This window comes from Squalius cephalus, assembly GCF_949319135.1.
Source record: "Squalius cephalus genome assembly, chromosome: 10".
NCBI classification, from domain to species: domain Eukaryota; kingdom Metazoa; phylum Chordata; class Actinopteri; order Cypriniformes; family Leuciscidae; genus Squalius; species Squalius cephalus.
Genome location: NC_137131.1, coordinates 28,211,092 through 28,238,150, shown reverse-complemented (window position 1 = coordinate 28,238,150; position 27,059 = coordinate 28,211,092). Strand labels below are relative to the sequence as shown.

Sequence of the window (27,059 nt, the reverse complement as noted above, 5' to 3'; positions counted from 1 at the left end):
ACATTTGATTTGCTTAGAGCTCGCATCAACGGGGCATAAGCATTTACTGTGAGATACCTGCCTTTACTTTTGTTTTTACAAAATTACAATAAAACAGATTGAAAAACAAAACATTTGAATCTCCTCATTCTTTGTTCAGGCTGCCTCACTTGATGGCCCATTAGCACTTGGGGGAGCGTCTATGTCACACCCCTGGTCTGAATCTCATTAATATTGATGACCCATTACCACTCCCACGCATAAACCTCTTCTGACAAAAAAACTGTTTTACAATGTTTAAATCAATGTAGTGTTTTATGTGAACAATTAGGCAGGATGATTTTCACATAATTTTGAAGCTAGAACTCAAAGGGACAACATCAATTAGTCAAAAGTCTTGTGGACACATATTTAATATGTGTTTTGTGTTCTTAAATCAGCAACTTTCATTTTACTTTTTTCCAATAACCACGCATAAACATTATTCTCTTAAAAATACAAACATCTACATACACGTTGCTCGCATATTATGGTAGCCCTGTTTGTGCTATATAGAGTGAATTTACACCTTTGCCATTAACATGTTTATAAATAACTGAAAAAAGCACAAATATCAAGGCATGTCAGAACATCTCAAGGACCCCAAAAACAGCTTGGTCCCCAGAGGGTTAAGGCCGAGGGGTTATCATTTTACCACCTCAATCATAGACATAGTACACATTCAGGTATGGGATACAACTAGGTACGGGTCACCTACACCTAGCCCGATCATTCATCCAGTGCCATTTAAGTCCCGTGTGATCTGTACACCTTCCAGGTAAGCATACATGAACAAGTCATGTATTGCCCCGCTTACCCTTGGCTCGGCTCTCCCACGCTGGCACAACCTGTCAATTCAGGTGCGGCTATCTAAAAACATCTATTACTAGCTAATTGATGAGGGGCTGTTAGAAAGCATTTGGGACACTAAACTTAGCTATACTATTACTACTAGTCAAGAACTACAGTGAAAGTAAAACTAGATCAGCTGACACTGAATCCCATGCTGAGTTCCACAGCAGTGAAGTCACCAGTGTGCCCTGGTTGTGTAATGACGTTCACTCTATTAAACAAAACCTTCCTTAACACATTAAATTGAGCTCTGACAGAAATGGTGGCCATCTTGAAAATGGTCGCCATCTTGAATTTTTGAGTGGCACACATCTTTTTCCATGATAATGTTCCTTTAAGAATATTTGTACCAAATTTCATGATAGCATCACCATTTGAAAAAAAAAATTTAAGGATTCAAGAAAAATGGCGGCCATCTTGAAAAATGGCGGCCATCTTGAAAAATGGCGGCCATCTTGAAAAATGGTTGCCATCTTGAATTTTTGAGGGACAAGCACCGTTTTCCAAAAAAAACATTCTGAAGAGAGTATTTTCACAAAATGTTATGCCTACATCACTGTTTGAACGATTGACATAATGAGCATTTGACAGAAATAGCGGCCATCTTGAAAAAATGGCCGCCATGTTGAATTTTTGGATGGCCAACGCCTTTTTCCCAAAGAGTGACCCTTAGAGAGTATCTGTGCCAAATTTCATGCTTCTATACCAATTTGAACGATTCTCTCGAAATATGCCATTAATCTGCTGCACTAATCTATTCATTCTTTAAGTTGAGCATTTAAGTCCTCAGGCCCCTTTTTTGCTAACACTGTTTCCTAAAATGCTGTTTTCACAGTTTTTCATTGAAAATGTAGGTAAGTTTCAGTTTGTGTCAGTACACATTAATAATCAAAACGTTCTTGTATGTTTTTAAATGTATAAGAAAAAACATGTTCCTCTTCAGTCACACAAGCTGTCGTGTGACTCCAGTCATTAATCCTTAAATGACTAAATAATAGTCATTATTTTCATTAAGCTTTCTTGAAATATTTATCATGCTTTAGTTTTGTTAGTAAATCACGCATTTGTAAAATCATTTCAGCTATGTGTGCATTATTTTCAGAAAGCATTTACAGTTTTTTTTACAATCATTTTTGCACTAATATCAGAACCTTTATGGAACATGGCTGACAGAAGGTGTACGCTGGCGCGTTTGGCTGCCGCTGCCGCTGCTCACTGGGACTAGAGCCCTCATTTGGATTATGTTATACCAATCAAAGTTTGACCAACCTGAAAAGCCCTCTTTCACCGTTTCCACGAACTTGATTTGGAGTCATTTGGATTGTTATACCAATCAAAGTTTGACCAACCTGAAAATCCCTGTATCACCGTTTCCACAAACTTCCATGAACTTGACTGGAGTCCACCGTGAGAGGTTTTCCTGGCGGCTGGTCCATGATCTGGGCTGTCCTCCTGTGTCTGACTGTTTTCCGTCTGTGGAACTCGTGCACGGCGCTGGCACGCATAAGCAGGCTATCGGCAGACAGGCTGCCTTGTCGGCCAGCGGCTTGCGAGGCTGCGTTGCATTCGTCCTTGTTTGGCATGGCATTCAGTTATTCCTCTTCACAACTCCACAAACTCAACCCTGCTTTCACTCCTGGACTTAACATCCCCATTATAAATAAACTCAGAATTTTGCATCGCTCCCGTTATGCCCACCGGAGTACACGCAGATGCTTTGTTTACCACCAGCAGCGTGAGCGGTGCATTCCGTCGATCTGGACGCCCGTCGCACAACTGACACGTCATCAGAGCGCTGCCACCAAGAGGCTATTTCATTCCAAGCAGGGCAGAAAACGCAGAGTGGATCACAGCCTACTCCGGCCTCTACAGAGACACTCTGCTATCACAAATCCAGCACCCCCTGTCAAAATTGAATTTTTAAATGCACAATCCCTCAACAACAAGGCATCTTTTATTCATGACCATATAATCAACGAGCAGATACACTTCATGTGCCTAGTTGAAACCTGGCAACAACCAGAAGTTTACTCTAGTCTCAATGAAGCCTGTCCCCCTGGCTACACCTACCTCAGCAAGGCCCGCACCACTGGCCGAGGTGGTGGCCTTGCCGTTGTGCACCGGGTAGACTTTGAGTTGTCCTCCCTGTCCCTGCCTGTCCATTCCTCTTTTGAATGCCTTGCATTCAAATGTAAACCGCCACTTTCCACTACAATGCTCCTGATTTACCGGCCTCCCAAACCGAACCCAGCTTTCATTTCCGAGATGCATGATCTTCTCACCACACTTTACACAACCCCAGGGAATATCATCATACTTGGTGATTTTAATATCCATGTAAACGACCCTCCTTCCTATTCTGTAGCTGAATTCAATAATCTTCTTGACAGTCTCAGTTTCACCCAACATGTCAATGTCCCAACACACTCCAGAGGCCACACTCTTGATTTGTTGATCACCAACTCTACCTTCATCACCAATCTCTCGGTGCACGATCTGGGCGTGTCAGACCATAAGGCCATCACATGTGAGCTACCCACTCTGTTCCCCATCAGTAAGCCCAGCAGAAAAATCAGTTTTAGGAACCTTAAAAATATCAACCCAGTCACCCTGACTACTGACCTCCGCCATCTCTCTGCTGCAAACCCCCTTTCAGTCACTAAATCTGTGGATCTCTACAATTCATCACTCAGCTCACTTCTGGACCGCCATGCCCCAGTCAAGTCCAGAACCGTCACCTTCACATGCTCAGCCCCCTGGTACACCAGGGAGCTGCGGCTACAAAAGAGAACAGGGCGTGTCCTCGAACGGCGTTTCAAGGACTCAGGACTTGCTGTTCACAAGCTAGCCTACCGGGAACATCAGAAGGCCTACAGCAAGTCCCTCAGTGACACACGGTCCCGGTTCTACTCTCACATAATCAACAATAGCCCTGGAAACTCGAAGCAACTTTTCTCAACTATAAATCATCTCCTCAAACCCCAGACTCCCCTACACTTAGATAATATGCAGGAGCGGTGCAACGGCTTCATCCGATTCTTTAAAACAAAAGTAGAAAAGATACGCTCCCTTCTCTCCAGCCCCCCCGCTGTATCTGCTTCCCCGCCTTCCCCCCCTCTTCTCCCTAGTTTTTCTACCCCCCCAGTAATATCCACTGACCCTCAATCTGGGACTACCCAGCTCCTCTGCTGTTTCACGGATATCACTCAGCATGAGATTGAAGTCCTGCTAAGGAAGATGAAGCCATCCACCTGTGAACTGGACCCATTTCCCTCAGCCCTGATAAAAACTCACTCTTCTGCAATAAGTCCCATGATCACCAATATCATCAATCAGTCTCTTCGGTCCGGCCATGTCCCCACGTCTCTGAAAAAAGCGGTCATCAAGCCACTACTCAAAAAGCCCAGCCTTGACCCTGAAGTACCTGCAAACTACCGCCCCATCTCCAACCTCCCTTTCCTGTCAAAGGTGTTGGAAAAGGTAGTTTCCGACCAACTCCACAACCACCTCATAACTAACAGTCTTTATGAGAAGTTCCAGTCTGGTTTTCGCTCTGGCCACAGTACAGAAACTGCCTTGGTCAGGGTCACTAATGACCTACTGATGACGGCTGATGCTGGATCTCCATCACTTCTCATCCTTCTTGACCTCACTGCAGCATTTGACACCGTGGACCACCATATCCTTCTACACCGCCTCCACTCCTCTATTGGACTCTCTGATATTACCTTGGCTTGGTTTACATCATATCTCATGGACAGAACAGAGTATGTCTCCCTGGGTGGTGCTAAATCGGACACACACTCTGTCACTTGTGGTGTCCCTCAAGGATCAGTCCTTGGCCCCACCCTCTTCACACTGTACATGCTCCCCCTTGGTCATGTCATCAGCCGGCATGGAATATCTTTCCATTGCTACGCTGATGACACTCAACTCTACATTAAAACAAACCCAAACCCCTCTGCAGCCCTTTCCACAATTTCTACCTGCCTGGAAGAAATAAAGGCGTGGATGACGGCTAACTTTCTGCAACTCAACAGCTCAAAAACGGAAGCCATTCTTGTTGGCACTCCACACCAGACCCGGTCATCCACCATCACCAGCATCACCTTCTCCGGCCACGACATCCATCTTTCATCCTCAGTCACAAACTTTGGTGTTAGAATGGATCCTCACTTGACCTATGAGGCCTACATTAAACAGCTTTGCAAAACCTCCTTCTTTCACCTCAGGAATATTGCAAAACTTCGCCCCATACTCACTCTCCCTGATGCAGAAAAACTTGTCCACGCCTTTGTATCCTCCAGGCTGGGCTATTGCAACGCACTCCTCATCGGGATCCCAAGTAAGAACATCCAGCAGTTGCAATACATTCAGAACTGTGCTGCCAGGATCCTGATGGGGGTGCGGAAGTACCACCACATCACACCCATCCTAAAATCCCTCCACTGGCTTCCTGTCCAGTACAGGATTGAATTCAAAGTTTCCCTTCTGACCCACCAGTGCCTCCATGGCACTGCCCCTTTATATCTCAAACAACTCATCACCCCCCTTTCCTCCTCACGCCATCTCCGCTCTGGACAGGCCTACCTCCTCCAGCCTCCGAGGACAAGGCTTCGAACTATGGGCGATCGCGCCTTCTGTTCAGCTTCACCCAGTCTGTGGAATGCTCTCCCTGTCCATCTAAGGGCCCCACAGACTGTTGACTCTTTTAAAAAAGGACTTAAAACCCATCTTTTTAAAAAAGCCTATGGCTAAAAGTGCTATTTTTATGTCTCTGTTTTCCTTTTATGCTAGTTTTAAAGCTTAAAGTATATAGTTTGTTGTTTTATGTGCATTGTAGCACTTTGAGGTCATTGAATTGATGTAAAGTGCGTTACAAATAAAATGTATTATTATTATTATTATTATTTTTCAAAACTCAAACAACACAAAACTCACGAGTCACAACTGATGATCAAAATGCAAATATACAATACACATACAGTGCTGGTCAGAATAATTTGCCCCCTTGGTAAATATGATCAAAGATGGCTGTAAAAAATAAATCTGCATTGTTAATCCTTTTGATATATATTTTTTTTTTTAAATTGCAAAATGCTAACCTTTAATTGAAGTAAAATAATTGAAAGTGGGGGGGGAAAAAAATCACATAAAATAATTTTTGAAACCTCCTTTTTCCAAGATAGCAGCTCTGAGTTTTCTCCTATAATGCCCAATGAGTTTGGAGAACACCTGACAAGAGATCAGAGACCATTCCTCCATACAGAATCTCTCCAGATCCTTCAGATTCCCAGATCCATGTTGGTGCTTCTCTTCAGTTCAGCCCACTCATTTTCTATAGGGTTCAGGTCAGGGACTGGGATGGCCATTGCAGATGCTTGGTTTTGTACTCAGTGACCCATTTTTGTTTTGATTTTGATGTTTGTTTTTGGATCACTGTCCTGTTGGAAGATCCAAACATGGCCCGTTATAAGATTACTAGCAGAGGTTGTCAGGTTTAGATTTTTTATCTGTTGGTATTTGATCGAATCCATGATGCCATGTATCTGAACAGGATGTCCAGGACCTCTGGCAGAAAATTAGGCCCACAGCATTAAAGATACAGCAGATTTTTTCATTTTACACATGGGGTACTTTTTTAGCCCTGTATGAACCAAACCCATATTAAGTGTTTGCTGACGAAAAGGGTTTTTTTTTTTTTACAGCCATCTTTACCAAGGGGGCAAATGATTCTGACCAGCACTGTAAACCTAAGATCCATGAGCATGTCTCACATCCATTCTGTGTGAGACATGCTGCAGCTGAACAGATTTTTTTTTTTTTTTTTTTTTCACACAAGCCTTTATTTTAGACTCATACCTTTTTGTCAGACTCAGGTTTGGGAATTGCAATCATCAGACTGGGTGGCTTCTTGCTCTTCAGCTTACTTTCTGATTGACCACTGTTACTGTTTGAGGCCTCCTCTTCCTCAGATGACATTGTGATTCCAATTTTCAGGTCTATTAAAAAAAAATTCAGTTAAATGGCGAACAACACAGTAAGGAAGCACAATCATATTTATAAAAAATAATAATGAATATGACATTTAGGTTTTAAAACAAATCGAAATTGAGACCAGAAATCTTATATGCACCACTTGTAATGATATTTCTACATAAACATTAACTTTAATGATATTACTGAAAAATAGTCATCTTTATTATGAACCCATGCAGATTAAAAAACTAGGCAGTATATAGAAGAGCATCAAGACTAATCTGAATGTTTGTGTAAAATCCCATTTACTAAGATGCCTTTGTCAGTTTTGTTGATGTTAATTTAGATGTATCCTTCACAATCTATAGTGATTTTCCATTGTCGAGCCAGAGCAAGCTAAGTCTAACAACGTGCCGGGTGGTGCCAATAGCCTTGGACCTCGAGCCGCAAGGCTGAAATAAAGTTGTCGGGGAAGTAGCCCCGCAGTGCTACACTAAAACCCGTCCTTAACCCGCCTCCATAGAACAGCGTCACACAACCCCACCATTTCACCAGCATGGGGATAGCTGACTACAGAGTTGTCAAGTCTGTGGTTTTTCTGCAAAATTGGGCTACTTTTGAGTTGCTAAATTGATTTTTTATTCAGTGGGTTGATTGGCCCATTGCAGTAGTTTTGTTCTGCAGACCAGGCAACCCTGGCTGAATGAACATGACAGAAGCGGACATTTGGTCTACTTAAAGACATGGTAAGCAATTTCTGGAAAACGCTGTTGAAAGTGGATTGGACCAAGCACCACAACAAACTAGCCAATCAGCAGTAGGGGCGTACACACTCGTGATGGGGTAGGAGAGAGAGCAAGTAAGAGGTAGATTTGTAGAAAGACTGTTGGAAGAGACATTACAAAAGAGAAAAGATCAGAGGAATATCACTGGAAATAGAAGGGTTATGATCAGGCAAGAGCTTTAGGACCCACGTCCACGTTTTAAGACCCAGTAAAGCTTTCCAGCACTGGAAAGACCTAAGCAGTAAGGCCTGACAGTGAGGTTGCATTATTTATCCTCCATACTCGAGTAACATTGGTTTTGGGTGTGTGCTGCTTGACAACTAACAACAAACTTTTGCTTGTATACACTTGTGTACTTCATGATCATTTTTTGTTCTTCCTTGTCGTTTATTCGTCATCTTCACTTTATTTTTCGCAAAGCTTTATTTAGCTTTGCTTCTGCTATGATATAGAGACATCCACTCTTGCACTGCGTGTTCTTGCAATTTGGGGGCAGAGCATTGAAGGCAGGGGTGTGTTTGTTTGTGTTGACTTAAAATATGAACCGTGTTCAACAATGATTCTCAGAAATTGCTTACTGCACCTTTAAACACGTAAGACTCCAGCATTGATATTTCACCAGGAGTGCACATCAATAATTCTGAATCAAAATGGGGTGAGTTTCCAAAAAGCATTGTGATCTAATTTGATCATAGAGACCATTGGTGCCAATGGTTCTACAATCTACCTATTTAGGATTACGAAGATTTTGAGAAATCCAGCCCTGGTATTTGTCGTTATCTCACATAAAAAGTCTGCTTCCATTTATTTGGGATCACAAAAATGCACAAAACAACTCCATTAAGGCTTTAAGTGCAAAGGCTTACACATTTAGAAAAATACTGATATAATATCATATTTATGTCCCATTTCTTTAGAAAGAATGAGCATTTCTATTATGCAATCTGGGGAGGTCTGAGAGATCTCTCACATCTCACTATAGTGTTATTCTTTCAGCCAGAGCTTACGGACGAAAAAAAAAAAAAAAAAAGAGAGTTAACCAGAGTAATTTATAACATATGGAGAATGTAGAATTCCAATATCAACAAAGGCACAGGGAAAAGACAGATGAAACTTTATATTTCTGCCTCATACAATGATCAGAATCCCCATCGGATCGCAATTAGAAGTTATTTCAGACACTCACTGGCATCTGAAAGAGAGTTGAGCTGAAAATAGTTTTAAATGTCTTAAATGTTTATGTTAGCTTTTAGCCTGATAACAAGGGAAATGAACAGTGGTGTTGACCCTCTCCTGACCCTCAGATAAACTCCACCTTTGTTCATGACAACTTCTCAAGCCCCAGTTGGCCCGCTTTGGATCAAGGTATTCGGCGGACCAAAAACCCCTGGCCATTGGCCCCGAGGAGGCCCGATCAAGCCCCAGATGTGACAGTGGAAACGCGACTGGCCCAAGCACAAACTAGCATGCTTGTTTAAAGTCTAAAATGCGACTTATGATTTCCCACAATCTGTCACATGCAGTTCAGCAGTTGATGAAAATAATAAAAATTGTGTCTGTTGTGTCCGGACTCCGTTCCATGCATCCATTTTTCTCAACTAGGAAGTAAGCACTGGCATTGAAGAATATTTGTTTGGTTATGTCTAGATCTCTTGAATTCGTTCTAAATCGGTAGAAATTACAATATGGTGTCTGGAATCAGTTTTCGAAGTAGATTTAATTTAGTTATTTTTAATGATTTATTTATAGTTTTCACAACAACGAAAACAATCATAACACTACCAAACAACAGACCCCTATGAGGATGAGTACTCCAAAGCATCAAAATAACATGCCTCAAACAGTGTGAAAAAAGCGACCAGCTCAGGGAAATGAGATGGCAGAGTGTAATCAGGAGGTAGGACCCTGAACAGGCCAACTAACAATGAAGGGTGAATATTAATAGAAATAATAAAAGAAAGTGAGTCAAAGACAGACTCCTAAAATAGAGATCGACATCCAAATTGTGGGTTAAATTAGTTGATTCTATGTGACTTTTTCGCAAATGTCTGTATTTTTTTCCTGACATTTCAATACCAAAAATCCATTTCCCCAGCCGTAAAGTTCTAGCTAGAGCGGGGAAAATAACCAACCAACACAATCGTAGAAAGGGATTTTTCCGCTGATGATGACTGGACGGAGCAAAGGAATTAGTGTGGACCTCATCAAAAGTCCTTAAATACAGCTACACCAGCCAGGACTTCATCTAGACAGATACTGGATTAGAACATCCTGATCAAACCTGCCAGATCCAACAAAACACAAGTTCATTTAATGTTTGCATAGTCTAATAAAAGAAAATAAACTAGTCGCTACTTAAGGAAATGTATTTTAGTATAAAATTTGATTTTTACCTACTAGCCTGCCTGTTACTCAGTGATTATATTTAGTAGACAGATTAGGTCCAGTAAAAGTAAATTACACTGCATCACTCGAACCTCTGCAAATTGACTGCCAGTCACAATTAACAAAGCTTATTGGCGATTTAAAACATGTTGTCATCCAACACAATCACAAATAGGCTTTACAACTAAGGTAAATCAATATTTACAAAGTAATTTTGTAAATATTTGTAATTTTGTAAGCCTATTTTAGTACAAAATGTATCCCTCTTCCACATATCCCGCATTGTCCCACAAAAATCACATCTACATCCTGCAACAGAGCAATAACCAGGTGGTCAGCCTACACCCAGGATGTAAAAGCCCTATAATTGAGAGAGGGAAGAAACAAAGGGTTGGTGTACACTGGGTATAGTTATTGTCTGTATTCCAAAATGGCACCCGAGTTGATTCCTTGATTCCTTATTCCTTATGATCTTATTCCAGGTCAATATGTAACTACAGCATTATTGGTGGATGTTGATGGTTTAAATGAAACCGAGAGGCAAAGAAATATTAAAGAGGAAACACAACATGCAGCAAGAGTCCATTCAAGCCACGAGTTCATCAGTCAAATCTTCATTAACCAACAGCAGCTTTTATACCTTAGTGGACAGCTGAGCATTTGAGTCGTATGTAGCACACAAAATAGGTGCAGCTTTGGTGAAGAACAGTGACTGGATTCTAAAGCCTCCGTATCTCCATTTCTGTAACGTACCGAAACCACACGAGAACCCACAACACATGGTGGACACACGTTTGTGCAATGCAGAGCGGCTCTCTCACACTGTATGACGTGACGGACAACTTGTCCAGGGCTGCGTTTCCCAAAAGCATCGTAAGCCTAGGTTGATCGTAGAACAATTGCCACCAATGGTCACTACAATCAACTTAGGCTTACGATGCTTTTGGGAAACGCAGCCGAGGTCGGCTCCATTCACACAGCGCGAGTCCTGAAAATGTATGGGTGGGAGTTTGGTTATTGAATGCAGTTGTCACTCACGTAAATAACTGAACTGTGTGTGAATGTAACCATATTAAGGACTCAAATACGAGACTGACAACCATATTGAACATGGCCATTGTTTGTGCAGAGGGAAGCATTTAGAAGTTGGGCTAGAGGGAAGCATTTAGAAGTTCAATCCATGAAATCTTTTTAAAAGCAAGATGGTGGCAAAAATGACTTCCGTGTTACGAGCTCCAGCAACTTAGAGTATGTATTTATGTTTTTCTATTTTTGCACTTTTCATTTTGTAAAACCTTGTGAAAGTAACTTTGAACTTCCTTATGGAAACCCCATGACACAGGTAAACAACAGAGCAAAGTTTTGCAGAGTTTGTGACCTCAGAAGGCGCATCTCATTCCAAACAGAAGTACGCGACTGCAGTATAATTGGTCTCATCAAAACCTGGCTTTTGGATGCTTTTACTGATTTTGCTGTTGAACCATCAGGATTTTCTAATCATCACATGGATAGAGACTGTAACCTCACAGGGGAAACTAAAAATGTGGGGTTGTGTAGCTGCAGTGTAACCGTAGGATCAAAACATTCTGTTCCCCTAATCTGGAATGCATCATGTTCCAGTGTCAATCTTTATGGCTCCCAAAGTAATATTCTGTTTCTGTTATTGCTTTAACTGTAGGAATTCCTCCATACATGGACTCCAAACTGGTACTCTGTGAAATATATACAAAATAATAAACAAACAGGAAACAGTACCTGGGGTACATTCGTTGTACCTTGCTTAATATATAAGATGATTTGACAGATGCCAGATCTTCTAATCGTGATAAACTGATCTCTGGATAATTTAGTTTTGCGGAATGAATTTGCGGATTTGATTAAAATATCTGGATTAAGTAATCTGAGGTTACTGCTCGTTCTTGGGTTCATTGGAAAAGGCAGATATATCGATATTCGAAACCATGATCAGCTATGCAACGATTGGCTGGCGGCAAGACAGCAATGTCATTACATCATATTAAAAAAGAATACCACTGTAGCATCTGGACCAAATTATTCAAATTATTCATTATATTTAATGAATAATCCAGCAAACTCACTCTCCCAACAATTAAATGAGGCCTATGAAACTTCCCCCAAAACTAACATCCCAAATGAAGCTAACACACTGGCAGAACCCGGTGTCCTGTTACAGGACACATTGAGACTGATAAGACTGATAATGTTTCAGACTTTGTTGCATACTATGGTTTACCAAAATCATATGTGTGGCATGTTTAGTCTCTATAAACTCCAATCTTCGTCCCCCATTTGTTAATTTACATTACATTTTGCTAACTTTGTGACGCATTAGTATTATAAGAATCTTGAAGATTCTTGTGTTAAACATCCAATCAAACTACATGTTCAAAGGCCTGCTTGAACAATGGGTCGTAAAGAAATTCCCTCCAAAGGAAAAAACTTCTTATTGGCTCACACACCTCCAGAGGGTGTGACATCTTCACACTTTAAAAATCACTGATCACAAGATCAGCTCTCTTACTCTCTTCTGGAATCCTAATGTGAAGATGATACTGAACTAGAAGTTTCTAAGGACCCCCAAGCTTGTGCCAGGCTGCGGCCTTGTCTTTCCATTCACCAAAGATCCTCTGACTAGAGAGAACTGAGAACTGGAGAGAACTGGTTCTCTCTCATCAAGACCACATCAGCAAAGATCAACTGGAGCCTCAACAAATTGCATCAGGGCAGTTTAATTCAAATGGGCGAGACATACAAGTATCAGACTTAGTCTCATTATTTGATACATTAAGTATCCTTACCCCTTTTAAAGAAGGGCATGTTAGAACTAAACTGATGGTTTGCTCAAGGCTGTTGATCTGCTGAATTTCAAACAATGCTATAACTTCTTGCTTTCCTGTATTCTGCTTCAGCTCTCTTTCTTTTGGTAAACTGTATGTATGTCTATGTTAGAGTAGTTTACGTGTTTAGTCTAGTTAATAAAGTCTTGTTCATGTCACACGTAGGGGTGGGAGATATTGACAAAAATGAATATCTCGATATTTTTTTCCAATATCTCGATATCGATATTCAGACGATATTTTTGCCATCCTTCAAAGAAATGTGTGCAAACTGGCAAGGAAGTCCAGTTGGTCTTTTGACTTGCTGCATTTAACTTATTATTGTAGGCTATAGAAAAAAAAAACAATAAAGGAGCTAACTAAACAGAATCTGAGGTAGCCCCTACTTTTTCCACTTACAAAAAAATACAAATAAAAAAAACGGAACTAGGCATCTCTTGCAACAGTGATTATTAAATCAAATTTGATAAATTCAAAGTAAAAAAAAATCTTTTCAAAACACTATAAATCCATCAATTTTTTCCCCAAAACGCTATAAATCAATCTTTTTTTTTTTTTTCTTTTTTTTCAAAAATTGATGGTTTGTCTTTTTTAAAAAGTCTTTTGTCTTTTATTTTTTCGTGTTTGCATTTATGAGGAAAAAACAATATTACGTGACAGTTCTCCATTATGGACGCGAGCGCTCTGAAAGCAGCACTAAAAGACTTTCAAACTTTCATAGAGACCTCAAAACAGAAAGCACAAAGCCTTTCTTTAAAACGAATTTCGTTTTGTATTAATTGTATCTTAATTTTAATTTTTTTTTCATTAACCAATTTCTGGATTTAATACATAAAAATTTAATATAGGCTAGCACAACATAAGGTGCTTGAACTGGAGATTATACCATCATGAACCGAACCGTAGCCTAATCGTCTCACAGGCCTAAAAAATGTGAAATATATTTACAGAAAGCTGGTTCTAAACAAAACCATCCAAAACAAAATAAAACTATGTAGCCTAATAAATGTGCATTTCTCCGGTGCGTTCACTAGCCTACTGCGAAGATCGCGAGTCAATAGCCTATCGTCAACTTCATCTTTGCAGCCGACACAGAAATTAATAAACAATTAAAATGTCTTATTGCAATATTTTACATATTCATAATCATTAATTTTGCAGGTTCTTTGAGGCAGCTTTTTAGGTGTATGGCGTTTTGGAAAAGAGCTCTTCACGTACAAAACACCGTTTCACCAAGGCACAGCGGCCCTTCAGCACATAAGAACAAAAAGAGAAAAAGCACAGACTTACTAATTACGAAACTTTGATGTGGTTGAACAGGTGAAACAGTCACAAATTCCTCTGCAACTCAAACCTTCTCAGTACGAGTTATGAAGGAAGAGAACAGCATTGCAGTTTTCAGCGCGTCCTCCTCTGATTGCTGTGTTGTGAATGAAAAAGTGCGTGCAGGAGCACATGCGCAAAACGTATGTTTGTAAAATGTCCTTTTGTAAAATGACATATGATAAAATAAAAATAATTCTTGTATCATTTTACAAAACGGTTTTGCGCATGTGCTTCTGCGCGCACTATTTCGAATTTACGTATGAATGTGCGTTTTTGACGACACAGGACCATGGGCTGGGCCACTCGGAGGTTGCTTCCGGGAATAGTACTACCCTACATTATTAAAAATCGCTACATATAATTGTTTAGAATGTTATAGTGTGTGTTATTTGTTTTCTCTTTAACTTCTTTCAGCTCTTTTCATGTTTGGGGGGTCGGATTGTACAAATTATGAAATATTCGATATCCCAATTTTGCATATCATCCAGACAACAGTTTGGATATTATCGTCTAAACGATGTTGTTTTAACCATTCATTCAAGTGAATCGGTTCAAATGAGTCATTAGTTTGCGAATCGGACATGAGTCATGACGGTTGCCAACCGCCAATAAACACCAAATAAAAAGAAGAAGAAGAATCGAACGTGTCATTAGTGGACGTGTAGGGTAGCCTACACGCGTTGTGTGATTATACCGGCAGTTTATTTTTTAGCACAATTCACACTCCGCTGTAATTCAGGAGAAAAAAAATCTCCGAACGCTTCACGTGAAACTTCGGTCTTCCGCCCTTTTTCTATCGTGTCAATTGATTTTGATTAATATGCGCGAGGGAGAGAGAGCAAGACAGCGCTCGTGTTGTTTGAAGACGTGAGAGTGCGCGCGCGCGACCGGGGCTCTCTCTCGTGCTTATATATCAGCGCACATAAGGTACACACTGTGAAGTAATTTGCAAACGTTTTTTTTAGAGAAATTAAAACAGGTCGCACCACAACCATTATTTGCACTCGCACAAATGCTCCCAAATATATTTTTAGGTCGCACAGATTAAATTTCAGGAGCATATGCGACCAAAATGATCATTACACAAAAACTCGATTTACTTATTTTTTAAATCGCCCGCAACAAAAAATTCGAATTAATTCATTCAATCGATTTTTCGCCCAGGCCTATGCTGAGTATCCTGCTTGGCCCTGACATGTTTCTTTTTGTTCACGTTTGTTGTTCTTGCATTAAAATAAATGTTTTTGTTAAGAATTGACGTGTCTGGTCTCCCTTCTTGTTGCAGCCTAAGAGCCGGCTGTAACAATGGAAACAGCCAAGCCACCAAAACGGAATAAAAGTTGTAATAGATATATTAAATGTGTAATGTTTGTTACATGATTCCAAATTATTTCCATTATTTCTCAATTTCTAGTATTTGTTCAGGCTGTACATTTTCATTACAATATTGTAATTAGCAATTCATTTAATTTTACCTGTGAAGCAGATTTGTTAAGTGACAGCATTAATGAAAGTTTATTCAGTCAAGAATATTTTTCTAATGCACAGCAGACAGCATTTTTTATTTGAATCTTAATCTGCACTGCATCAAGCCACTCCCATAATAATGTCACCATTTAAATTAATGCATGGCATAGACTAACTGTGCATTAAGTGTGTAAGACTCCAATAAAATTGTTAAGTAATTATTTCTCACAAATAATTCTCTCAATGAGTAAAACTGGCTGTGTTTATATTATGATAGACTACTAAAAATTATAATATTATTTTCAAAAAATTTTTTTAATTATTATTATCATTTAAAATTATTATCGTCCCTGCTTCAATAGGATACTCTTGTAAGGAAGTAGCAAATAGCTGGGACAGAATTTAAGTATCACCTTCGCTTAAAAAAATGCAATCTAATCCTTTTTCCATGAAATAAGCATGCTCCCGGGCAGGTTTGAACTTATAGACCTGTTGCTATGATAGCAACTCCGGGATGACCTTCGAAGAACCTAACAATCCTGGACATGACTTTTAAACATGAGTTGAAGTGTACTTACCATCGATGAAATGAGACAGTCTTTTTTGTCTCTATCTGGTTAAAGTCCACAGCTCTTTGAATTGTTTTCGGATTACAACCGTCCATAATGTCTGTGAGAATGAAACGGTACAAATGAGTTTTGAGAAATAAGAAGCATTGTGGATAAATAAAAGCATATAAAATAATAGACATATGAAATAAGATGAAATTTGATTAAATATAAGTATTCTAAAGATAGGGTTTAAGCTTATCAGCATGAGATGAGATGTATGAGAAACTTAGATTAATTGAGATGCACCGCTCCCCACCGCTCTTAATTGAGATGCACCGCTCCCCATCCTGACTGTGTGTTGTTGTTGTGTATTTGGTTTGCAATTTGTTTCTGGAAGCATCAAACAATTAAAAGGCAGGATAGTCACCAATAAAGTTTTATTATTGAGTGAGCGTAAACATGAACGAATGTAAACCATCACAGACAACTGTCTCCCATCCTGTATTGTCTGGGAGACCCCAAAATGTGATCATTTTGACATCTCTACACTGACCAGGGCTGTGAGATGAGTAGAATTAGATGTTTATACCTGTGTCTTCAGGGGTCAAAACAAAATGGCCAGGAAGTTAAATTTTATATACTCTTATCCATTGATTGTTATGATAAGCTAATCATCCTTTCTTCCTGGGGCAACTGTCTCCCATCCTGTCTTTCTAGGAGAAACTGTGAAAGAAAGAGGCAGCCCAAAAAATGACACCTCAATTCTGACACCTTCTGAACATCAGAGCCTTACAGGCAATGTTTGACAGTATAACCTAAACAAATAACCTCTTTGATCTTATTCTATTATTTAATAGTTTATTTTTTTTAATTAGTTAATAGTTATGAGTAAATGGCTCTGCTGTTTTATTTATTTTCAGATGGTCTACACTGAAATATAGTAAAGCTGTATACTTTTCACTATTGGATTAAATTAACCTAAAAATAAACCTAAAATTACATGACAGATCACGTAATAGCCATAAATTGACCAACAAACAGAGATAAAACATTAAATCTTACATTTTTGATGGTTTACATTTTTTGCTATTTACGTGCGAGTCAAAGTTAAGTTTTGTTTTTCTCCATAAGTTAGAAAAATTATCAGGCTGTTGTACATTAAAGCCAATGCGAATATATATTCTACCTATTCTAACTAAATCAACATAAGGTGATATATGAAACACAATATTTCAAACAGTTGAGTAAAATATAATATAAAATATATTTCAAATGATATGATTATAAATACAATATATAATGTAAAAATAAACATCTTACTAACATTTTCTGAACCAATTTTTATAGTTTTAGCTAAATTAATATATAAAAAGCATTTTTGCATTTTTCAGAGAGCAGGAAAAGATCTCCTTACACAGAAATGACCAAACCATGTATGAAATGATTTACAAAAATGCAATAAGTAGAAATATAAATTCTCTTGAGTGTTTCTTAGAGACAGAGATGTGTGTTTTTAGCCAAAATGGTGTGACAGTCGCAGCAGTGGGGGTAAAGACCGGCATGTTTATGGGGGTTGCATAGACATAATGATTTTGTACTGTAACTGTATATTCTACCCCGTACACCTAGACACAACCCTCACAGAAAACTTTCTGCGTTTTTTACATTTTCAAAATATAAATAAATATAATTTATAAGGTGTTTTGCTCATGGGACACATTTTGCTCAGGTCAAAAATACCTGATACACTCACATTCTACAAAAAGAAACTTATCTTTATTTTTAATTAAATGATTATAAATAACATACAGTGAGGAAAATAAGTATTTGAACACCCTGCTATTTTGCAAGTTCTCCCACTTGGAAATCATGGAGGGGTCTGAAATTGTCATCGTAGGTGCACGTCCACTGTGAGACAGAATCTAAAAAAAAAATCCAGAAATCACAAAATATGATTTTTTAACTATTTATTTGTATGATACAGCTGCAAATAAGTATTTGAACACCTGTCTATCAGCTAGAATTCTGACCCTCAAAGACCTGTTAGTCTGCCTTTAAAATGTCCACCTCCACTCCATTTATTATCCTAAATTAGATGCACCTGTTTGAGGTCGTTAGCTGCATAAAGACACCTGTCCACCCCATACAATCAGTAAGAATCCAACTACTAACATGGCCAAGACCAAAGAGCTGTCCAAAGACACTAGAGACAAAATTGTACACCTCCACAAGGCTGGAAAGGGCTACGGGGAAATTGCCAAGCAGCTTGGTGAAAAAGGTCCACTGTTGGAGCAATCATTAGAAAATGGAAGAAGCTAAACATGACTGTCAATCTCCCTCGGACTGGGGCTCCATGCAAGATCTCACCTCGTGGGGGTTTCTCAATGATCCTAAGAAAGGTGAGAAATCAGCCCAGAACTACACGGGAGGAGCTGGTCAATGACCTGAAAAGAGCTGGGACCACCGTTTCCAAGGTTACTGTTGGTAATACACTAAGACGTCATGGTTTAAAATCATGCATGGCACGGAAGGTTCCCCTGCTTAAACCAGCACATGTCAAGGCCCGTCTTAAGTTTGCCAATGACCATTTGGATGATCCAGAGGAGTCATGGGAGAAAGTCATGTGGTCAGATGAGACCAAAATAGAACTTTTTGGTCATAATTCCACTAAACGTGTTTGGAGGAAGAAGAATGATGAGTACCATCCCAAGAACACCATCCCTACTGTGAAGCATGGGGGTGGTAGCATCATGCTTTGGGGGTGTTTTTCTGCACATGGGACAGGGCGACTGCACTGTATTAAGGAGAGGATGACCGGGGCCATGTATTGCGAGATTTTGGGGAACAACCTCCTTCCCTCAGTTAGAGCATTGAAGATGGGTCGAGGCTGGGTCTTCCAACATGACAATGACCCGAAGCACACAGCCAGGATAACCAAGGAGTGGCTCTGTAAGAAGCATATCAAGGTTCTGGCGTGGCCTAGCCAGTCTCCAGACCTAAACCCAATAGAGAATCTTTGGAGGGAACTCAAACTCCGTGTTTCTCAGCGACAGCCCAGAAACCTGACTGATCTAGAGAAGATCTGTGTGGAGGAGTGGGCCAAAATCCCTCCTGCAGTGTGTGCAAACCGGATGAAAAACTACAGGAAACGTTTGACCTCTGTAATTGCAAACAAAGGCTACTGTACCAAATATTAACATTGATTTTCTCAGGTGTTCAAATACTTATTTGCAGCTGTATCATACAAATAAATAGTTTTAAAAAAATCATACATTGTGATTTCTGGTTGTTTTTTTTTAGATTATGTCTCTCACAGTGGACATGCACCTACGATGACAATTTCAGACCCCTCCATGATTTCTAAGTGGGAGAACTTGCAAAATAGCTGGGTGTTCAAATACTTATTTTCCTCACTGTATATAATTCAATGAATAATAACAAATGGTACCAAAATGTATTTAAACAGTTTTAGTTAGTAAATAAGTTGTTAAATAAGTTAATAAGTTGGCTAAAATAAATAAATATAAATATAAAAACACCTTACATTTTCAGAGCGCTGAAGAAGTAGTTGTTTATGCAATGATAAAATACAATCCAAAAAGCAAATAGTTTAATTTGTCATAAACAAAACAGCCCAAGATCCTTCAGGGATAAACTACAGTGTGAAATGAAGCTTCAGACCCTCACAGAGATGGGAGGAGTTACAGACCTGATGAGACTCTTGGACACAATGTCACAGCATATGTAAAGTTAGTCTGCTTTCCAGAGTTTTATTCCTACTTAATTTAAAAGCATAATCTTAAAAGTTTAAATTAGATCTTTTAAAATCAAAATACTGTTTAAATCAAATCTTTAAAGTTTTATTAAAATCGTATCTTCTATTTATCTTCCTAGAAGACTTCTGGTAGAAATGATTTTGCTTAAATTTAACCTAAGGTATTATTTTTACTAAACAGCATCTGTAGCAAAAACTGTGCTTCGTCGTCTTAGATCTTATTTATACAAAAATATTCAAGCAGTATTTTTGTCCATGCAACATAAAACATGTTGTCAAAGTTTGTCACAAAGTTTGTTTTTTGTTTTGTTTTTAAGAAATCCACACATTGCTCTTATTTAGATTAAGTTGTATCTTTTAGAAAATCACCACACATTAGAAATAAGAAAAGTAGCCTACATTTTATAAAAGAAAAAGTACCAATTAATGGCATTGTGTCAGAACATAACAAATATGAAGAAATGCTTTTAAATTTGTTCAAACTTTAAAGCAAGATTATCCTTTGAAAAAGTGTAATACAAATTGTATACCGTATTTCATTTTGGGGGGAACGCTGGAAACTAGTGTCATTTACCTTAATCTTTGGTTTTTAAGGGAAATTAAATATTCTCAGGAGACCCATTGACCCCGGAAGACACGACTTCGGAAGACCACTCGTGTGTAGATTCACTCAGTTGAAAAATGCTGTTTTGCAATTTACACATCTGAAATTAAGGACCAACTTGTAGCGTCTTTAACACCCTCCAAAATCAAGGAGGTCAAAGGGCATGCTTCCTATAGTATCATCAGCTCTCCCCAAAGTCTGTTCATGCGGCCAACAAGACAGCCTGTCGCATCAACAAATGCTAACATTTTAAAATTCTACATATATTTTGAGTAGATAACCGATAGTAGATTCTCAGTAAAGGGTTTCACCCTGTGTGTTTCCACACTGATTAAGGACAGTTCGGAAGATACAAGAAAAGTAAAAATAATATACAACTTATACGTGACATAGATCACTTATACGCTACCGTAGAAAAAGTAAGATCATGCTTTGAATTAAGACGAGTAAAATTAAATATTCACTCAAGACAAACTTTACTTATGCTGCGTCATGGACCATAGAGGCACATCTCGTCTCTGAAAATGTGTTGTGATTTTCTAAAAGATACAACTTAATCTAAATAAGAGCAATGTCGAGTCACTGGATTTCTTAAAAACAAAACAAAAAACAAACTTTGTGACAAACTTTGACAACATGTTTTCATGTTGCATGGACAAAAAAACTGCTTGAATATTTTGTATAAATAGGATCTAAGACGACTAAGCACAGTTTTTGCTTTAAAATTGTAAAGTTTTTGAAACAGGTGCTGTTTAGTAAAAATAATACCTTAGGTTAAATTTAAGCAAAATCATTTCTACCATACAGAAGTCTTCTAGGAAGATAAATAGAAGATACGATTTTAATAAAACTTTAAAGATTTGATTTAAACAGTCTTTTAATTTTAAAAGATCTAATTTAAATTTTTAAGATTATGCTTTTAAATTAATTAAGTAGGAATAAAACTCTGGAAAGCAGACTAACTTTACATATGCTGTGACATTGTGTCCAAGAGGCTCATCTGGTCTGTAACTCATCCCGTCTCTGTGAGGGTCTGAAGCTTCATTTCACACTGTAGTTTATCCCTGAAGGATCTGGGGCTGTTTTGTTTATGACAAATTAAACTATTTGCTTTTTGGATTGTTTTTTATCATTGCATAAACAACTACTTCTTCAGCGCTCTGAAATGTAAGGTGTTTTTATATTTATTTATTTCTTTTAGCCAACTTATTTAATAACTTATTTACTGGTACCATTTGTTATTATTCATTGAATTATATAGATAAGTTTATTTTTATAGAACCTGTGTGTGTGTGTGTGTGTGTGTGTGTGTGTGTGTGTGTGTGTGTGTGTGTGTGTGTCAGGTATTTTTGACCTGCGCAAAATGTGTCCCATGAGCAAAACACCTTATAAATTATATTTATTTATATTTTGAAAATGTAAAAAACGCAGAAAGTTTTCTGTGAGGGTTGTGTCTAGGTGTACGGGGTAGAATATACATTTACAGTACAAAATCATTATGTCTATGGAACCCCCATAAACATGCCGGTCTTTACCCCCACTGCTGCGACTGTCACACCATTTTGGCTAAAAACACACATCTCTGTCTCTAAGAAACACTCAAGAGAATTTATATTTCAACTTATTGCATTTTTGTAAATCATTTCATACATGGTTTGGTCATTTCTGTGTAAGGAGATTTTTTCCTGCTCTCTGAAAAATGCAAGGTGCTTTTTATATATTAATTTAGCTAAAACTATAAAAAATTGGTTCAGAAAATGTTAGTAAGATGTTTATTTTTATATTATATATTGTATTTATAATCATATCATTTGAAATATATTTTATATTATATTTTACTCAACTGTTTTAAATATTGTGTTTCATGTATTACCTTATGTTGATTTAGTTAGAATAGGTAGAATATATATTCGCATTGGCTTTAATGCACATCAGCCTGATATTTTTTCTAACTTATGGAGAAAAACAAAACTTAACTTTGACTCGCACGTAAATAGCAAAAAATGTAAACCATCAAATATGTAAAGATTTACTGTTTTATCTCTGTTTGTTGATCAATTTATGGCTATTACGTGATCTGTCATGTAATTTTAGGTTTATTTTTAGGTTACTTTAATCCAATAGTGAAAAGTATACAGCTTTACTATATTTCAGTGTAGACCATCTGAAAATAAATAAAACAGCAGAGCCATTTACTCATAACTATTAACTAATTAAAAAACAAACTATTAAAAAGTAGAATAAGATCAAAGAGGTTATTTAAAATATTGTTAAAAATATATATATTTAAAAACTTGTGTTGATATACTATCAAACATTGCCTGTAAGGCTCTGATCTTCAGAAGGTGTCAGAATTGAGGTGTCATTTTTTGGGCTGCCTCTTTCTTTCACAGTTTCTCCTAGAAAGACAGGATGGGAGACAGTTGCCCCAGGAAGAAAGGATGATTAGCTTATCATAACAATCAATGGATAAGAGTATATAAAATTTAACTTCCTGGCCATTTTGTTTTGACCCCTGAAGACACAGGTATAAACATCTAATTCTATTGATCTCACAGCCCTGGTCAGTGTAGAGATGTCAAAATGATCACATTTTGGGGTCTCCCAGACAATACAGGATGGGAGACAGTTTTCTGTGATGGTTTACGTTCGTTCACGTTTACGATCACTCAATAATAAAAGTTTATAGGTGACTATCCTGCCTTTGAATTGTTTGATGCTTCCAGAAACAAATTGTAAACCAAATACACAATAGCAACACACAGTTAGCATGGGGTGCGGTGCCCCTGCATGCATCTCAATTCATCTAAGTTTCTCATACATCTCATCTCATGTTGATAAGCTTAAACCCTATCTTTAGAATACTTATATTTAATCAAATTTCATCTTATTCCATCTGTCTATTATTTTATATGCTTTTATTTATTTGCAATGCTTCTTATTTCTCAAAACTCATTTGTACCATTTCATTCTCACAGACATTATGGACGGTTGTAATCCGAAAACAATTCAAAGAGCTGTGGACTTTAACCAGATCAAGACAAAAAAAGACTCAAAAAAGTCTAATTTAATTGAAAGTAAGTACACTTCAACTCATGTTTAAAAGATTAAAACTAACTTTAAAATACTTATACTTAATAAAATTAATCTTATTTCATATAATATGAATGAACTATTATTCACTTTTAACATTCTACTAGGAACTGACCAGAATCTTAGCTTTTTGACATCCTTCATTGTCCCTGCTTTAACAGAAACACTTCTCTGAATAGCTAACAGAGACAGCTTGAAAAACAGCATATCAGAAACCAGGGTCTCCAGAAACATAAATGTCTGACAGGTTTTGATTTTGGAAGAAGAATTGGAGCCAAGGAATTGTGTTGGAGCTAGGACAGCCACAGCATGTCACATTTCTCAAGTACCAGGATCTCTGTATCCACTGACCCAACCCACGGTCTAACAAGTTGCCCCATTTATTGACTCTTACATTGCGACCTATTCCACCCCAGGTTCCCACAGTCAGTGGTGGACATCACTAATTATTTTTACATAGTTACTGTACTTAAGTACATTTATCAAATATCTGTACTTTATCTGAGTATTTTTATTTTGGGAAACCTTTACTTTTACTTTACTACATTCCAAAGCATAATATTGTACATTTTACTCCACTACATTTCACTACATTTCATAAAAACGTCTGTTATTCCTCTTTATTTTGAACTGTCGAAATCGGCACCTGCTTATCATAACCATATTATCGTCTAAACAAGGAAGGTTTAAAACAAAAATGTATGCCAACGTAACACATCTTCCCTGCTGCGGTTTCAAATGATAGTAGTACAGTTATAGCGTTCTTCTTAAAATGTTAACACATTTTTCCCCATGTGGACATCTTTTTTTATATTGAATGTTTATATTTGTCAAGAAACATTTATTTAGTTTTTCCTCATTTTTATATACTGTATGGTATATTTTATTATTTTCACTTGTTTGCACACTTGAATTATCAGTAATTATCATGACTGGTTATCAGTGTATCACAAGTTTTGGTAATACAATTTAATTCTGATGACTGACAGCGTGGTAACTATATCAACATCCTGGCATCTCGCGTTTTTGGTATTTTTGGCCAAAGTAATATTGCAGCAACCAAAGGGCTCACAATGTTTGACAATTTTAACCAAACCACCATCGACAGAAGAGTCATGTTTTATTTATGCTTGGAAGGCTACTTTGCAGAGCACTCTCTTGCAGTGTTATATCCACTTATTATAAGCGTTTTTGGTATTGTTGTACGGGCTTGGCTCATAAACTGACCCAGTTTATGGAGTTAATAAAAGGGCCAATTGTGGGTCGTGATATTGTGGTCTTATTTTCAATATAAAGCATTTAGATCTATTTAGGCTTATTATGGGCTTGGGCTTGTTTACGCTTTTTTTTCTAGCAAGATCTGGCAACATGAATGAGTCAAGGCTCATACTTCCTTCCCTATGATTTTCTTGCACCACGCATACAGAAGTGAGACACATATCTAATGCGAGTTTAAATATGTCATTAACAAAGTTGTTGTATACTACAAATTAGGGCTGCACGATTAATCGAAAAAAAAAATCACGATCTCGATTCAAACATAAATGCGATCTAATTTCTTAATGATGGCGATTCACTTCCGTGTATTTCACTGCATTCAGATCTCTGCAGAAAAAGCAGCCAATTACAATTCCCTTGTTATACAGCCTACCGAAGTTAATGAAAAGTGTATGATAATAATAATTTTCAAGTTGTACCGGCAAAAGTGCGTGTTCAGTGCTGTTCGCGAGTGTCACGAGTCACCACAGCAATCAACTAACCGCTTACGTTTCTGTGGTAGCCTAATAGTTACAGCTCCTGCACTGGGATTCAAGCAGCTGCAGCTTGTTTAAGGTAATGGTGAAAACCATTTTAGAACAGCAGCGAAAATGTAAAAGTAGGCTATATAAACTTTAATATATCCTTTCATTGAAACAGGTGCTTTGCTGTCCTTTTACTTACACTTTTGCGCAGAGACAATTTTATGTCCTATAAATGTGTCGTATTTTTGCTAATCCGCGCAGATTTCATTTGATGATTCTGTTTAAAGTTATTAATAACAAATCATGAATGAAAGAGAGAAAGAAAATAGCAGAATGTGCTTTATCGAAAATAAATATTAAAAGCGCGATAAGTCGCGAAAGAGAGCTGAATTATACTGACAGGATGCTGTGCGCGCGCTTCGAGCGCAACACGGACAAGCTTGTTCCGGTTGCGAGTCTAAACGGCCAAATAAACACAGAAATATTTCAAAATGCCAAGTCGAGTATTCCCGTAAACACAGTAGATGTAAGTACTATGTACATTCTGTGCCAATTGGAGCAAAAAGCACAAGTTCTATTTAGTTATTTTTATTTTGGCTGTTGTTAATGTTCTCTTATGTTCAACAACATAAAGCTTTAAAATTAAAGGGTCTAAAATAAAGAAAAGAGACAATTTTTTTACTCCTGCACTTTATTATACTGAATGTCCTTTTTTTTTTTTTTTTTTTTTTTTTTTTTTGTACTTGAGTGCAATAAAGTTTGGTTGAAAAAATGAGAATCGTGTAAGAGAATCGTGATCTCAATTCCCATGGAGAAAAATCGTGATTCACATTTTAGCAAGAATCGTGCAGCCCTACTACAAATACTACATGCCACTATATAACCAGCAACTGGGGGCCAGAAAGAAGCAGAAAAGCATAAGAAGATTGATGAATGTTTTTGGTCAATCTTAACCTCTAATTATGGAAAAAAAGCTCAGGTTTCACTTCCTCTGTACAGAACTGAATATTTCGCAACTACAAAGACTGCTTTAGGCTTTAATCCATTACTAAATTATGTTAAATGTTAGCAAACAATTATTGATGGCTTACATGCAATGAAATTACACTATTAAAATGACATTATCAGTGATTGCACGATGAAAAGTACAAAATTCATCTCTATAGAAGTATACCCATCTATAATGACTTTCTGAGAACCCCAGAAATGTGAAAAAGGTCGACTGAAATATTGAGGGTAGAGGGGGATAAAACTATATTTCACACAACAGCAAACCTGCAAGTGAGTGTGTGAGCACCAGAGCATAACATTAAAAAACTTCACACTTACTATGTCAGACGGAACCACTGTTTGCCTTTTTTTCTGAACAGTAAGAGGAACAGTAATTCACTTACTCATCTTCAGGGCAGTCTTTCTGCAAAACATACAAAATAAGTAGTTATGACCATGTCAGTCCCCTCTTTCACAAAAAATGCTGAAGAGTTCAAACTGAAAATATGTCATTTCTGATGACAAATTCATTTATTTATTTTTTTGCATTTTCATCATTAAAATTTTTAAACAAAGATATTATGAACAGTGCTTGATAATAGACAATCTGCTTAAAATCATCTGCATTTACCTG

General features: G+C 37.7%; 1 protein-coding gene across 4 annotated transcripts in view; it reads right to left on the bottom strand.

Moving 5' to 3' along the window:
* The window catches only part of LOC307165198 (inactive rhomboid protein 2-like), a 211,471-nt gene that overhangs the window by 170,237 nt on the left and 14,175 nt on the right, over positions 1 to 27,059 (bottom strand). The window contains exons 2-5 of one of the 4 annotated variants that reach the window (XM_079882586.1): positions 26,765 to 26,849; positions 16,249 to 16,339; positions 10,660 to 10,761; positions 6,733 to 6,872 (exon numbers count right to left, since the gene is read on the bottom strand). In XM_079882586.1, coding sequence (XP_079738712.1) covers positions 6,733 to 6,852 — 120 coding nt within the window. In that variant the 5' untranslated portion in view covers positions 6,853 to 6,872; positions 10,660 to 10,761; positions 16,249 to 16,339; positions 26,765 to 26,849. The remainder of the gene's footprint in view (positions 1 to 6,732; positions 6,873 to 10,659; positions 10,762 to 16,248; positions 16,340 to 26,764; positions 26,850 to 27,059) is intronic. The other 3 variants (XM_079882585.1, XM_079882587.1, XM_079882584.1) reach the window with 3 other exon arrangements.